Source organism: Bos grunniens, chromosome 10 (genome assembly GCF_055505025.1).
Source record: "Bos grunniens cultivar Pamir isolate PY7600 chromosome 10, Bosgru_T2T1.0, whole genome shotgun sequence".
Lineage (NCBI taxonomy): Eukaryota > Metazoa > Chordata > Mammalia > Artiodactyla > Bovidae > Bos > Bos grunniens.
The window spans coordinates 41,238,992-41,252,428 of NC_141174.1; the positions used below are offsets into that span (position 1 = coordinate 41,238,992).

A 13,437-nucleotide genomic window follows, 5' to 3' on the forward strand; every position below is an offset into this window, starting at 1 on the left:
AAAAATAGTAAAAGAAAACACCAAGTGCAAGCTGGTGTTTTCTGAAATTAGCACATTAATGTTCTACACAAACTTATTTAACTCTAACATTAAGTCTACAATACAGTATTGTTCACAACTGCACTTTACAGGTGAGGAAGTTAAGGCACAATGAGGCTGACTAACTTGCAGAGTTCACATAGACAGGAAGAGACAGGACCAGGATGTAGATCAAGCGCACTGACTTCAGAGACTTTCTCCTGCTTTCTGTATCACACCACAAGTGTGCTGCTCAGACAACTGGAAATCACCAGAATCGTTTCTAATAAAACATGAGGAGGACTCCTTCAATCATCCTGATCGAAAACCAATGACAGAACCTGCATGGAGGAACCCTTTGTGCTGTCTTAATAAGCACCACCTCACAGATTTGAGCAAAACCTTTCCTGCAACAAAACTCAAAACCCAGTTTTGATTTGAGAAAAAAAAAAATGTTTTGCCAGGTGGAGGTTAAAAAGGTCATTTAGCAGTGCCACTGAAAAACTTACCCATAGTTTGATTCCTGCTTAAAAGAGCTTTCCCCAGTAAGTAGAAATAATTGTCAATAATAAGTCATTGATCATATTCTATCTGCTCATTTCCCATGAAGAGAAGAATCAAGATAATATCTACCATACACAAGATAAAATCATCTCAAATACCATTTTCTAGTTGCAAAGTATAGACATTATGTTTGGAGGCCTATATTTTGCTGCAAATCCTGAAAAATAGGAGGTCACTAGGAATCATGTGAAATGAGATGACAAGATTCTATTTATCTAACCTCAAACAACTGAAGCACCGTTCATATTTTGTTGGATGATTGCTGTTGAGCAATTCATGAATTAAAGAAACTATTTGTCTTCCTGTCTAAAGGGATTAATGGTTTACTCCTGGTTACAAGTTGATGTAGAACTCAAGGTTCTTCTGTGCTAATGGCTGGGTGGTATTATTTCAGGCCAATCATTGCTTGGTCATCTTTTTCAAGGAAGATTTTAGCCAATAAGAAGAAACCTAATGTTTGGGGCAGTGGGGGCGGGGAGTGAGAGCTAAGTGGTTCATATATGCCTGGGTGATGCTGAAGGCTATGATTCCTGAGAAGAAGGCTCCCAGGTGGTAAGGTAAATATTTCTGGGCAGGGTAAAAAGTATATTTAAAATTATGCTGTAAAGTGGATTCTGAGGAGTAAAAGGGAGGATGTCAAGGGCTATGAAGATAAGTGAGAGGTTCCATAAAAACTAAAGAAATAATAGCTTCACTTATTATTTCCCCAGGAATTATTACTTGGAGTTGAAGCTGAGATTTTTCTTTTTTTCCTTTAATTCAAAGAAATAGCTGCTGGGGAGAAGCAAGGTTTTTTTTGTTTTTTGTATTTATCTATCTTTGTTGAATTTTCTTTGAAAAGCCAAATTTTAGGATATCAATACAGGTATTATTCTAATGAAAGAACATTCTAAAATGGGATTATATTGTGGATTGTGAAAATGACTATGTAGTCTATCTATCTCACAGTCAAATAAAAACCTCTCAAAAATTGAGAATATTTCATTAAAGGGAATCAGTAGAGCATAATTATTCTGCCTAAATATAGCATATAACTTTATTAAGGACTAAGATGTATTTCCTTACCCTGAATACTCCTGTTTTTTAAAGATTCCATAATAACATTTGTTAAACAAACAAATGTATGAACAAATGAAATATTTTGAAGACTAGTAAAAGATCCAAGAATTCAGAGACATCTTGACAGGATATATTTTTATAACCCTACAAGACCTTGTCTTTAGAAATTCTAGAAATATTTTAGAAATTTACTCATGATGTAATATGTGTTAATATCAATCATAATATACTTTCCAGTTTCCACATTTAGTACTGCCAATGTACTGTGTTTCAGGCTGAAAATATTCTCATTAGTCTTCACTCAATTTGTTTGGTAGAATTTCATCTTTTCTAAAGTCATATTGAATCCACCTGCATTAAGTACAAGCAAATACTAGAAACGCAGGTGGCATTTTAATGACTCCATTGGAAATTCTGTTTGCTGAAGCACGTCCCCAGTTATTTATTACAGGATTTAATTGCTTAGGTAACTAAAGTTCCTAAGTGTAAGTGTTAGTCACTCAGTCGTGTCCGACTCTTTGCGACCCCAGGTACTGTAGCCCACAAGGCTCCTCTGTCCATGGAATTCTCCAGGCAAGAGTACTAAAGTGGGTAGCCATTCCCTTCTCCAGGGGACCTTCCCCACCCAGGGATGGAACCCAAATCTCCTGCAGAACTTGCAGGCAGATTCTTTACTGTCTGAGCTACCAGGTTCATAGACAGGTCATTTTTAAGGAAATGAATTTAAAGTTGTTAAGTCTTATGAAAGAAAACTGTTCCCTCATACCTCAACCCTACTTAAATATATGTATGTTACCTGGAACAAGATTAATTTTCTCTTTTAATGACAGCTTTGAAGAACATTCTGAAGATTGTATAGGAGACAATATATCAAGAATCTATTTGTTGCCTTGTTCTAGGACAAAAGTCAAGAGCTCCCTAATGTAGCACTTCAGTGTCTGTTTTGGAGAGCAAATCTACACATTTTTTTAAACAACCGTAAAATAGTCAGCTTAGTGAAAAATCTATTTGGAAGATGTCACTGAACAACTCTTCCAATATATTTCTGGATTCCACGCCCAGTAATACCAATCGCTTTCAAGTTAATGTCATAAATGAGAGCCATGAGAGCAGTGCGGCTATGAATGACAATGCTGATCCTCCACATTATGAGGAAACCTCTTTTGGGGATGAAGGTCAGAACAGATTTAGAATCAGCTTTAGGCCTGGGAATCAGGAGTGCTACGACAATTTCCTCCAAACTGGAGAAACGGCTAAAACAGATGCCAGTTTTCACGCTTACGATTCTCACACAAACACATACTACCTACAAACCTTTGGCCACAACACTGTGGATGCTGTGCCCAAGATCGAGTACTATCGCAACACCGGCAGTGTTAGCGGGCCCAAGGTCAACCGACCCAGCCTGCTGGACATTCACGAGCAACTTGCAAAGGTAAGCTTAAGGGTACAGACAAGTATCCTCCTTATTCCTTCAGGTGATTCCCTGCTCCATACGAACCTTATAAATGTAAAAGTGTCCAATGAAGAATTCTATGGCAAGCTGTCCATCTTACTCATACAACTGTTCCTAGTTCCCGATTAACAGAAGATACACAAAAAGTGTTTCACAAACGTTTACTAGCTGGGAAAGAGAACTAAAAAATGAATTCTGAAAGTTAGGCAATATGTGGGATCTTGTTTACAGTTATTGTCTATTCAATTCACACTTGGTTAAGCATGTCAAACTGAATACTAAGCTGGTTTCACATTGGTATTAATGCCTCCACAACAGTTGTTTAAAAAAAAAAAAAAGGAATCACTGGTGCCTGCTGTAGTGAATACTGTGCAAATAGACTTTAGAGCATATGGGTATTTTTTATATTCTTTAAAGAGAGAGAAGACATGTATATGATTCAGCATTTTATCACTTCCTCTTCAAAACCTTGCCCAAGGTTCCTGCAGGCACTTAAGCATATAAAAGTAACTAAATTAAACTTTACTAAAGAAGCAGCAGAAGTGGCTAAACTTTTCATTATTTAAGGAATATGGCCAAGCTGTTAGAAGCATGAGGCAGCACTTTTTCTAATCTTTAGCAAAGCATGTAAGCTTAATAGATTTCTTCTTCTGTAACTTGTTCTAAAATATATCGATGCACTTTATTTTCCTGCTCATCTGGAACATAGTTTGGAATGAATAGCACTCTTTATGTGATATCATTAACTACTATGAAGAATAATTATTTGTCTCATATCTAAATGCACTCTATTTTTGCCTAGGGTTTAAGGTAAGGAGAAAAAAATGGCTGAAACAATTCTTTTCATATTCATTCATTCATTCAACCTTTTTTAAATTAAATGATTGTCTACTCCAGGGATTCTAAGAATACTGCTAATACAATTCTAATAAAGGTGAAAAGCTCCCCTTAGTTTCTGCTCATCTTTCTTACCTCAGGAAAATCCCTCTCTATAACCAATTCCCCTTGGCTGCTCAGGATCCTGGACCCTGGGTCCTAACTCTGGAGACTGAGCAACATGCAGAGAAAGAGCTATGCCCTGTCTCTTTACCCCTCTCCCCACCAGACCGTACTTGTGCGGTGTACTATATTACCAACATTCTGCTAAATGGCTGCTTTACTTATAGACATAAGGTTTAGATCTAATTTGGGATATTTGGTGCTTTAATCAAAAGACATTAGCACTGTAGTGGTTTTGGACAAAATGGCAGCCCTGAGGAAAAACTGTTAAGAAGCCAGGCAATTTGAAGCTCCAATCAGACTAAGGTGTCATTTTCCTTTTCTATGTGAGAGAAGGGGAAAGGAGAAGAAAGAAAAAGGAGAAGGAAAAGAGGGAAAAGAAGGTTGAAAGAAGGGGCACAAGGAGTTTGAGACATGGGAAGTGCAGAAAGAAATTTAGAACATTATAAAGGATTTTGATTTATCCTGAAGAAGTAAAACGAGCAGACTTGAAATTTTATTCCACTGTCCCCTACCTCATTACACATGATAATTTTTAAAGCTGCATACTTTGTTATAATTGGGATCAAAATTTTAATATTCTCACTCCCTTCTCCAACTTACAACAAAAGAAATGAAAATTTTAACTCCTGGGATTCTCCAGGCAAGAATACTGGAGTAGGTTGTCATGCCCTCCTCCAGGGGATCTTCCCAACCCAGTGATTGAACCCAGGTCTCCGACATTGCAGGTGGATTCTTTACCGTCTAAGCCACAGGAGTGGGTAGCCTGTCCGTTCTCCAGGGGGTCTTCCCAACCCAGGAATTGAACCAGGGTCCCCTGCATTGCAGGCAAATTCTTTACAGGCTGATCTACCAAGAAAGCCCCTATTAAAAGCGAAATGGTGTAAATTCACAGTGTTCTTAGGACTGATATTCCATAGAGAGGAAAGTGGCTGATTTATAATTTCCAAAGCCATGGTTTACATAAATATTTATATAAGGGGAGAAAAGCTCTGAGGGCACTATTGTTAGAAAACTGTCTGAATAACTGAACAGGAGAAATGTCACAGCTGCATTTGACAGTTTTGATGACTGTCTGAAATATTATTTTTGAAAAGATGAGACTAAGGGCTTTAACTTGTAGTATTTTTCCTCAGATATGAAGGAATGGCAAATTAAATACTTTAAAAATTAGATTTAGTCTCAATGCCCTGAATAATCATTCTGAACCAGTATAGTTATTCTTTTTGTGAACTTGATCCTCATCTAAGGTGAGTGCTCAGTTGCTTCAGTCCTGTCTGACGATTTGCAACTCTATGCACAGAAGCCCGCCAGGCTTCTCTGTCCATGGGATTCTCCAGACAAGAATACTGGAGTGGGCTGCCATTTCCTCCTCCAGGAGATCTTCTTGACCCAGGGATCAAATCCACATCTCCTGTGTCTCCTGCATTGCAAGTCAATTTTTACCACTAAGCCATTGCTGAAGACCCTCATCTAGGGGACTTCAGTTTGATTAAATCATGAAGAACTATGCACATAACCAAATTGGAAGCAGAATCTGAATATAATCAGCAAATCTACAATGGGTACATTCACACAGCAAGGGCCATTCTGGTGTTGCTGAACTTGTGAACACCTGTTCCATGTGTTCCACTTCTGTGCTGTCCTTCAGACATTAACAGTCTGGGCCTTCTTCAATTCATTTCCTCCTTGCTAGTGAATTTGATTCTGCTATTCCCCCTGCTTTCCTCCCACCTCCCAAATAAAACATGAAGACTTGCAGTATAAAGTAAATATGCTGTCACCTTCTCGTGGTCCTTGACAACTTTATGGTAGTTCTTCAAATCACAAATAGAAATGATCACTAGAACAAATGTTATATAAATATACTCAGATGTGTCACTGATTTTGTATGCAAAAAATAACTTTTAGTGTTTACTTAAATAATTTAAAAGTAGAAAGTAACTGACATAGTATAAGTTAAGAGAGATTTTTTTGATCCCTAATCATGCTTTTAAAAGCCATATAGGAATGGTACATTCATACTAAATGGCAGAACATACTTAGTCAGAAATCAGTTGGATTTTGTACAAATCCTGATTATAGCTTCCAAGCTGGAAAAAAATTACATAATAAGCTTGTCCTAGTAGGTAAAATGAAAAATAGGCTTGAAAGACATTATTTTAAGTCTCTATCTTAAATAGAACTCCAGGAGTGATAGATATTGACAGAAATTGTAATCCCAATGATTTGATATCATAGTGCAGAAATCCTTTTCATTTTCTGTGTAGTAAAGAGCTAAATGCCTATACTGATGGCCATGAATTAGACTTCTGAAAACTCTGGTTAAAAGTAGAGAAAAATTACTTCATCCCTTACTCACAGTACTGTACAAGTTGTTGTTGTTCAGTCGCTAAGTTGTGTCTGACTCTTTGAGACCCCTGAACTGTAGCACACCAGGCTCTTCTGTCCTCCCCTGTCTCCCCAAGTTTGCTCAAACTTATGTCCACTGAGTTGGTGATGTTATCCAAGCAGCTTATCCTCTACCACCCCCCTTCTCCTTTGCCTACAAGTTATATAATAACAATTGATTTTGCAGGATGCTTATAAATATTACAGTTTATATGCAGACAAAGTCTAGCACACTGCTTATAATGAGTACAAACTTAGTAAATGATTATTAATGATGGTCATGGTAATTTTTATACCAGATAATTTTTAAGTTTTATTTAAAAAGTAAAATGCGCACTGAAAAACATTTAATAAATATTAAAAGTATATATACTGATTTTTCTTCTTTGATAATAGCTAGAAAGCCATTTGTCATTTTTTGGAGGTCTGAAAAAATCATGTATTTTATACTAAATAAAATAATTCAATCTTTAATCATCTATAAAAATCTAGTAGCAATTTACTTAAACCACATGTGATTGAATCTTTACTAGTTTATCAATATTGGAGGGGGGAAAGTCTTTTATCAAATGGTCTTTCTTTCTTTCTTTCTTTCTTCCCTTTACCTTTTCTGAATACTTAACACACAGGTAAAACTCTTGGTAAATAAATAATCATTCCCTAAAGCTGTGTAATTTAAAATGCATTTATTAAAGGTTGTGGGTCATCATTTACGGTAATGGAGTGTGAACAAACAAATTAATTCAAAGTATGGAGGAAAAAACTGGTTTCAGGCAGCAATCATAAAACTTTGAGTCTTTGAGACTTTGGTCCCAAGAACGTGCACCAGCCAGGAGTCTGCCAGCCCGCTATTATAGCTCACAGCCATGAAGTCCTACAAATCCTCGAACTGAAGTGCTATTCCATACTTTGATGATAAGTTAATTTATAATTGCCGTTTGGCCTTACAAAGGAGGCATTTATTAAAGAGTGAAACCAGGTTTTGCTCTGCCATGTTAGAAGACGAAGACGGCAAACAGAAAAATGATTTTGCCTTAGAGTAAACTACTTCAAAGTAAGATTTTTAGAAAACCCATTGGATTTAACCTCATTGGCAGTATCCAGGAAAGGTTAAATAACTTGCTGGAGGACAAGCACTGAATTAATTGTGTAGCCAAACTAGATTCTGAGTCTCCCAGTTTGTATGGGACAAAGATTTTTCAGTTTCCGCATGACAGCAAGGAATGGAAATGGATTCTACTTAAGAATTTGCTGTCAGACCTTTATTATCCATGGAATAAATATACATTCAAGGGATTTTTTCCCACTGTGGTATAAGTATATTTAAAACTTTGAGACTCTAGCAGGTAGAACATACCTAAGAGAGAGTTATAGATCCTACAGTGACCCAAATTTCGAATAACTTAGAAGATAACTGCTTACTAATTTTTTTATATAATTATTTCCTTGACATGACTTCATAGAATATTATTTTTGTTGCACATTGTAATGTCCTAGTGATAAATTGAAGAACTGTTAAACTGTGACCAGAAGGGCATCCATCAGATAAAAATGTTCGTTTAAGAAGAAATTTTAGATATTTTATTTACACTTTAGCCTACTTTGTAAATGCCTTTTTTCTTTTTTTTTTAACAATAATTGGTAGTCTAATCCAGATCTAAGGGTCAGAGTTACCATTAGAATTCATAGAAGAGCAGAGCAATTTCCTGGACCAAACCCTCAAGTTCAAGTTTAATCAGGAAACATGGATTTTAGTCCCAAGATTGCCTTTAAAAAGTGAGTGACTAAGGTTCTGTCTCATGGGCTCCCTAATTAACCCAGAAAAAGGAAATTGCTTTCTCCCTGACTGAGTAGCTGCTGATGGTCTGGCCATGGGATCTTATTAACTAGGATATTGACAATTTTGAAAGTTTTCTCATATCAAGTCAAATAAATGAATCTCCTAACCAAATAATCTCTTCAACATTCATGAATATTTTAACACATTCCTCAAGTCCTCACTCTCATTGATTTTTCCAGTTACACAAAATAAAATTTACATTTGACCTACTCAGCTGCCTTACAAGTGTAGAATCCTTTCAAAAAAAAAATAGAATTTTTAATTGACTGGAGAACAACTTCAAGTATTTCATCCATCTGAAATTGACTGTGTTGTATAGACATGTGAGATCCAATATAATAGCTCTAGCCACATGCGGCTATTGAGCACTTGAAAAGTGGTTAGCACAAACTGAGATGTGCTATCATTGTGAAATACACACTGGATTCAGAGACATGGTATGGAAAAAAATAATATAAAATATTTTGTTAATATTTTTATAATGATTAGTGCTGAAATGATAGTATTTTATACAGATCTATTAAGTACAGTATATTATTAAGACATTCTGTGGTTGAGCTCTCTCCTATAAGATGGGGTGCCCTTACTGCTAATGAATATCTATATTGCCGATATGGAACATAAAATATTCTACAAAAATTAAATATATTTTTTAATGTAAGGATCCATATCTGAACCCAAATTACTTTACTAAATTCTTTTTTTAACTTTTTTTTGAACTAGCTACTAAAATTTTTTTAATTACATGCATGTCTTACATTTGTGGTTGATATAGATCACCAATTTCTGCCCAGCTCAGCCTGTTTCTATGGCCTTTGTTTATCCATACTTTATACTGATATGAGTATATAGTGTCAGTTTCAATTATTTGTTAAGTAGGGATTGAGTATGCTCAAAATGAGAATATTTCTCAAATAATTCAGAAATAATTTTAACTATCACTTTCAGTTTTTTCTAATGCTGTCAGAAAAGAATAAGATAATCTTACTTGTGAAACATTCCCTTTCTATCTCTTATTTAATGTGGCCTGCACAGAGGAAATAGTGAGAAATGGAATACCCAATAGGGAAAGAAGAAAAAAGAAACAAGAGGCAAGAATGGATAAGAGATGAGTTTCTCTGCTCTTAAGTGGTAGAGATTGGGTAGCCTTCAAGTCCACTTTATGGATTCAGTACTGTTTATCAATGGCCTGCTCTATGGCAGGTCCTTGATTTGGATTAAGAAGTAACTCACATCTCCTCCAGTTCAGTTCACATACAATAACTCCTATCACGTATTACATTGGTTATCAAAGTGGCATAATAGTGTCATGAAAAAAGTCTTATAGAGAACAAAATTGGGAGAAATCCTTGCTTAAAGGACTTCTAGAAAGAGACAAAAGGTCAAAATCACTTGATTAAACAGCCCAGATTAGGGTCATCTTACAGTGGGTATTGGAGAAGGCAATGGCAACCCACTCCAGTACTCTTGCCTGGAAAATCCCATGGATGGAGGAGCTGCTAATGGTATGTCCTAAGTCACTTCAGCGGTGTCCAACTCTTTGCAACCCTATGGACTGCCGCCCATCAGGCTCCTCTGTCCATGGGAGTCTCCAGGCAAGAATACTGGAGTGTGTTGCCATGTCCTCCTCCAGGGGACTTTCCCATGCTAATGGTACTGCTGCTGCTGCTGCTAACTTGCTTCAGTCATGTCCGACTCTGTGCGATCCCATAGACGGCAGCCCACCAGGCTCCCCCATCCCTGGGATTCTCCAGGCAAGAACACTGGAGTGGGTTGCCATTTCCTTCTCCAATGCATGAAAGTGAAAAGTGAAAGTGAAGTCACTCAGTCATGTCTGACTCTTAGCGACCCCATGGACTGCAGCCTACCAGGCTCCTCTGTCCATGGGATTTCCCAGGCAAGAGTACTAGAGTGGGTGCCATTGCCTTCTAAAGCCCAAAGAAGCAAGAACCCTTGAGCATGGCAAGAACAAGAGCTTCAGTTGTTCCCAAATAAAGTCCTTATAAAGTTGTTCTTTAATACCATAATCAACTGCTGAATCTAAAAGTCTTCCCTAATAATTTCAAAATCCTTACTGGGGAAGATTGCTTTTGGGGAGCTCAGTCGGTGAAGTGCTAGACAGGCTAAATTAAGTGGGCACACCCGAAATTATTCAGCCAAATCTAAAAGAAAGGCTAGGAAGTTGTTCTTAACTTAAAAGAAACATAGCTATTTCCTTCTCGAAACTATTCAACTGACAGGGAAGATCTTTTTTCAAAATTAGGCCACAGTGGGGGAAAAAAAAGTAAGTAAAGGTTCTGATCTTTTTTTATAGGACTTACTACTACTTATTTCTACTAGTTTTCTAGAAGTCAGTAGGGAGACTTCTCACCTTCTGTACAATACTATTGCCAACAATTCTCAGGCAAAGGTATATCAAATCTGGAAGAAAATTCCCCTACAGGAGTAGCATTTTTGTAGTCATACACTTTTTGCACCTTTGAAGAAAACTCTAAACCTAAAAAAAAAAAAAAAAAGACAAAACACTTCTATGTGTTTCTTTATTGAATCTTCTTAAAGATATTCTGACATGAGTGGAGAATTTTTGTTATCATTATTTCAGATGGATAAAATGAAGCCCAGGGAGGTTAATGGAAAGAAGGCCAAACATTGCATTAGTAAGGAATGTTAACTTTTGTCTTACTTCGCCTCATAAAAGACTCATTCACTTTTTTTTTGCATTTTTTGCCCACACCCCACAGTATGTGGGGTCTTAGTTTCCCAGCCAGGGATCAAAACTGTGCCTCCTGCATTGGAAGTACGGAGTCCTAACCATTGTGCCACCAGCAAAGTCCCCACCCCTCATTCACTCTTGATAAATCTTTCTTTCCTGCCTGGCACCCCCTCTTCCTTCTTTCCATATTTTTGTATTCGAAATCTGTCCAACTCTGATCATTCTCCCTAAGGTAATATTCTCACCAGTAGAAGAACTGCCCAGTTTCCTTTACCACCCTTGCAGTCTCAGTGGTGCCTAAAATCACCCGCAGAACGAACACATCATCTCCCGGGGCAAAAAATAATCATATTATTAAAATGACTAGAACGTTTCCTTTTTTGACACACGCTTTATGTCAACTATTTTGATTTGCCTTTGGAAGTTTTCTGGAACTGCGTGTTGACCAGATATCATGTTTTCGCTGTCCGTAAAAATGTAGAATGTATCAGTGGCCCCAGGTTCAGCTGATGTGGTTGCTAACGGTGAAGGGACACCTGGAGATGAACAAGCTGAAAACAAGGGAGAAGATCAAGCTGGCGCTGTGAAGTTTGGATGGGTGAAAGGTGTGCTGGTAAGAAACTTCCTCTATTTACAAATGAAAGCTGTCTGTTCAATGTCCTACTGGATTACGTGCTAACAAGGCCTGAAAACAAGAGTCGCAGTGATGCCTGGGTGTTGTCCCACTGTCACGTCTCACGCCCTTTTTCATGCTCCTTCAACCCACAGGTACGATGTATGCTGAATATCTGGGGTGTCATGCTCTTCATTCGCCTCTCCTGGATTGTTGGAGAAGCTGGAATCGGTAAGCACTCCCCCCACCACCCACGACATACTTTTCAATGTAAATTAAAAACTCAGCAAGCAACTGGTTTTCACCTTTAATGCTGAATGTGAGATGAAGGTCACAGAATTAATCTACACTTGGGCTCTTTGACTTTGCCTCTCTGTCAATGTTTGTCAGGGAGGAAAGGTAAAGGGTTAACCTCTGGGAGACTGGAATTTTCCAGCTTGCCAGCCAGATAAATGCTCAAGTAAATATTTCATCTTTTCATAGAGTTTTAGGTGTACAGGCATATAGAGATTCATCCGTTTTAAATAATATATTCATGTTTGGCGACATACCGGCATTCATCAGAGTATCCCCCTTTATGATTATTGGCAAAACTTCCCTGGACAAAAATACCTTGTAGGAAAACTGGGGAAAATGTGACTTGACTAATAAAAATGCTGAATTTCCAAAAAAAAAGGAATTGTGTTACTTGCAGGTACAAGCAGTAAGAAAACAAAGGTTAAAGAAGTATTCCCAGATAGAAGTTTAAATAATAGATAATAAAATAAATAAGATAATAACTATTGCTAATTTTTCTAAATGGAAAGAGTATGATGTTGAAATGATTTTGAGTGCTTAATGTTTTTAGATATTATATTCCATTTAAAGTACTGTTTTTGATGGAAAATATTTTTATTGAGACTATATTACTTAAATTTATATGAAAATTTATTTGAATATTATTGAAGTTTCTGATTCAATGTGACAAAAATTAATGGTGTTCTCTATATATGGAAAATACATTATATATTCACTTTGGGGGGTGCATAGCTAAAAATCATGAGTATCAATAAAATGGAAGTTCAGATGTGCTTTCAGATTCTACTCCAAAATGTGTCTCAATTCACATAAAAAAGGTACTTGGTCATTATTTACTGCCTTCACTCCTCAAAACAGATTCAGAATCACCAGAAACTTAACATGAGAAAGAAAGAGTTGGAACCAGTTCCCATAGTTTTTCCTTATTGCATGTTTGGCAAGTGCTGGGTGCCTGACAAAAGGCTGCTTGCTGGCTTTATGATGCATATCAAATGAACACTTACAGCCTCAGGTCCAAAATAAGTCTATGCTGTTCCATGGAAAATCTGCATCTTAATATTGCCAAGTTGTTGCTCCAGGGTTTCATGCAAAATTAGTTTTTTTAAGGGCAGTTTAGTAACTTATTGAGATCATCAGGAAACAATTTGTTTGGAGGTGTGAGTGTGGCCCAGGGCAAGAGTGATTGTTTTGAATGCAGTTTATTTGAAACCCATATGTTTGGGCAATAATCTGAACTTTAATCAGATCTCACATTATTCTTCCCAGTCAATCCAGCTTCATGATTATCGCAAAATTGCAGAATATGAAGAATTTTATCTTGTGCTAAACTGTGTATTATACTTTCAGATATCAATATTGTTTCAATAAAGATCTTTTGTTTAAGTAGTCAAGTCTAACTTCAGAAGAGAGTAGAGTTCTACCTAAATGGATGTCCAGTGGGTTTTTCCATAAATGGAGGTTTTTGGTTTTTCTTTACTCTGAGAAAA

General features: G+C 36.9%; 1 protein-coding gene across 7 annotated transcripts in view; it reads left to right on the forward strand.

The window, feature by feature from the left end:
* The first annotated feature begins 1,105 nt into the window (after positions 1–1,105).
* Positions 1,106–13,437, forward strand: part of SLC12A1 (solute carrier family 12 member 1) — an 87,613-nt gene continuing 75,281 nt past the window's right edge. For 4 of the 7 annotated variants that reach the window (XM_086320764.1, XM_086320757.1, XM_086320759.1 and 1 more), the window contains exons 1-4: positions 1,106–1,139; positions 2,472–3,076; positions 11,522–11,653; positions 11,809–11,884. In XM_086320764.1, the coding sequence (XP_086176890.1) occupies positions 2,657–3,076; positions 11,522–11,653; positions 11,809–11,884 (628 nt within the window). In that variant the 5' untranslated portion in view covers positions 1,106–1,139; positions 2,472–2,656. The remainder of the gene's footprint in view (positions 1,140–2,471; positions 3,077–11,521; positions 11,654–11,808; positions 11,885–13,437) is intronic. The other 3 variants (XM_086320758.1, XM_086320760.1, XM_086320762.1) reach the window with 1 other exon arrangement.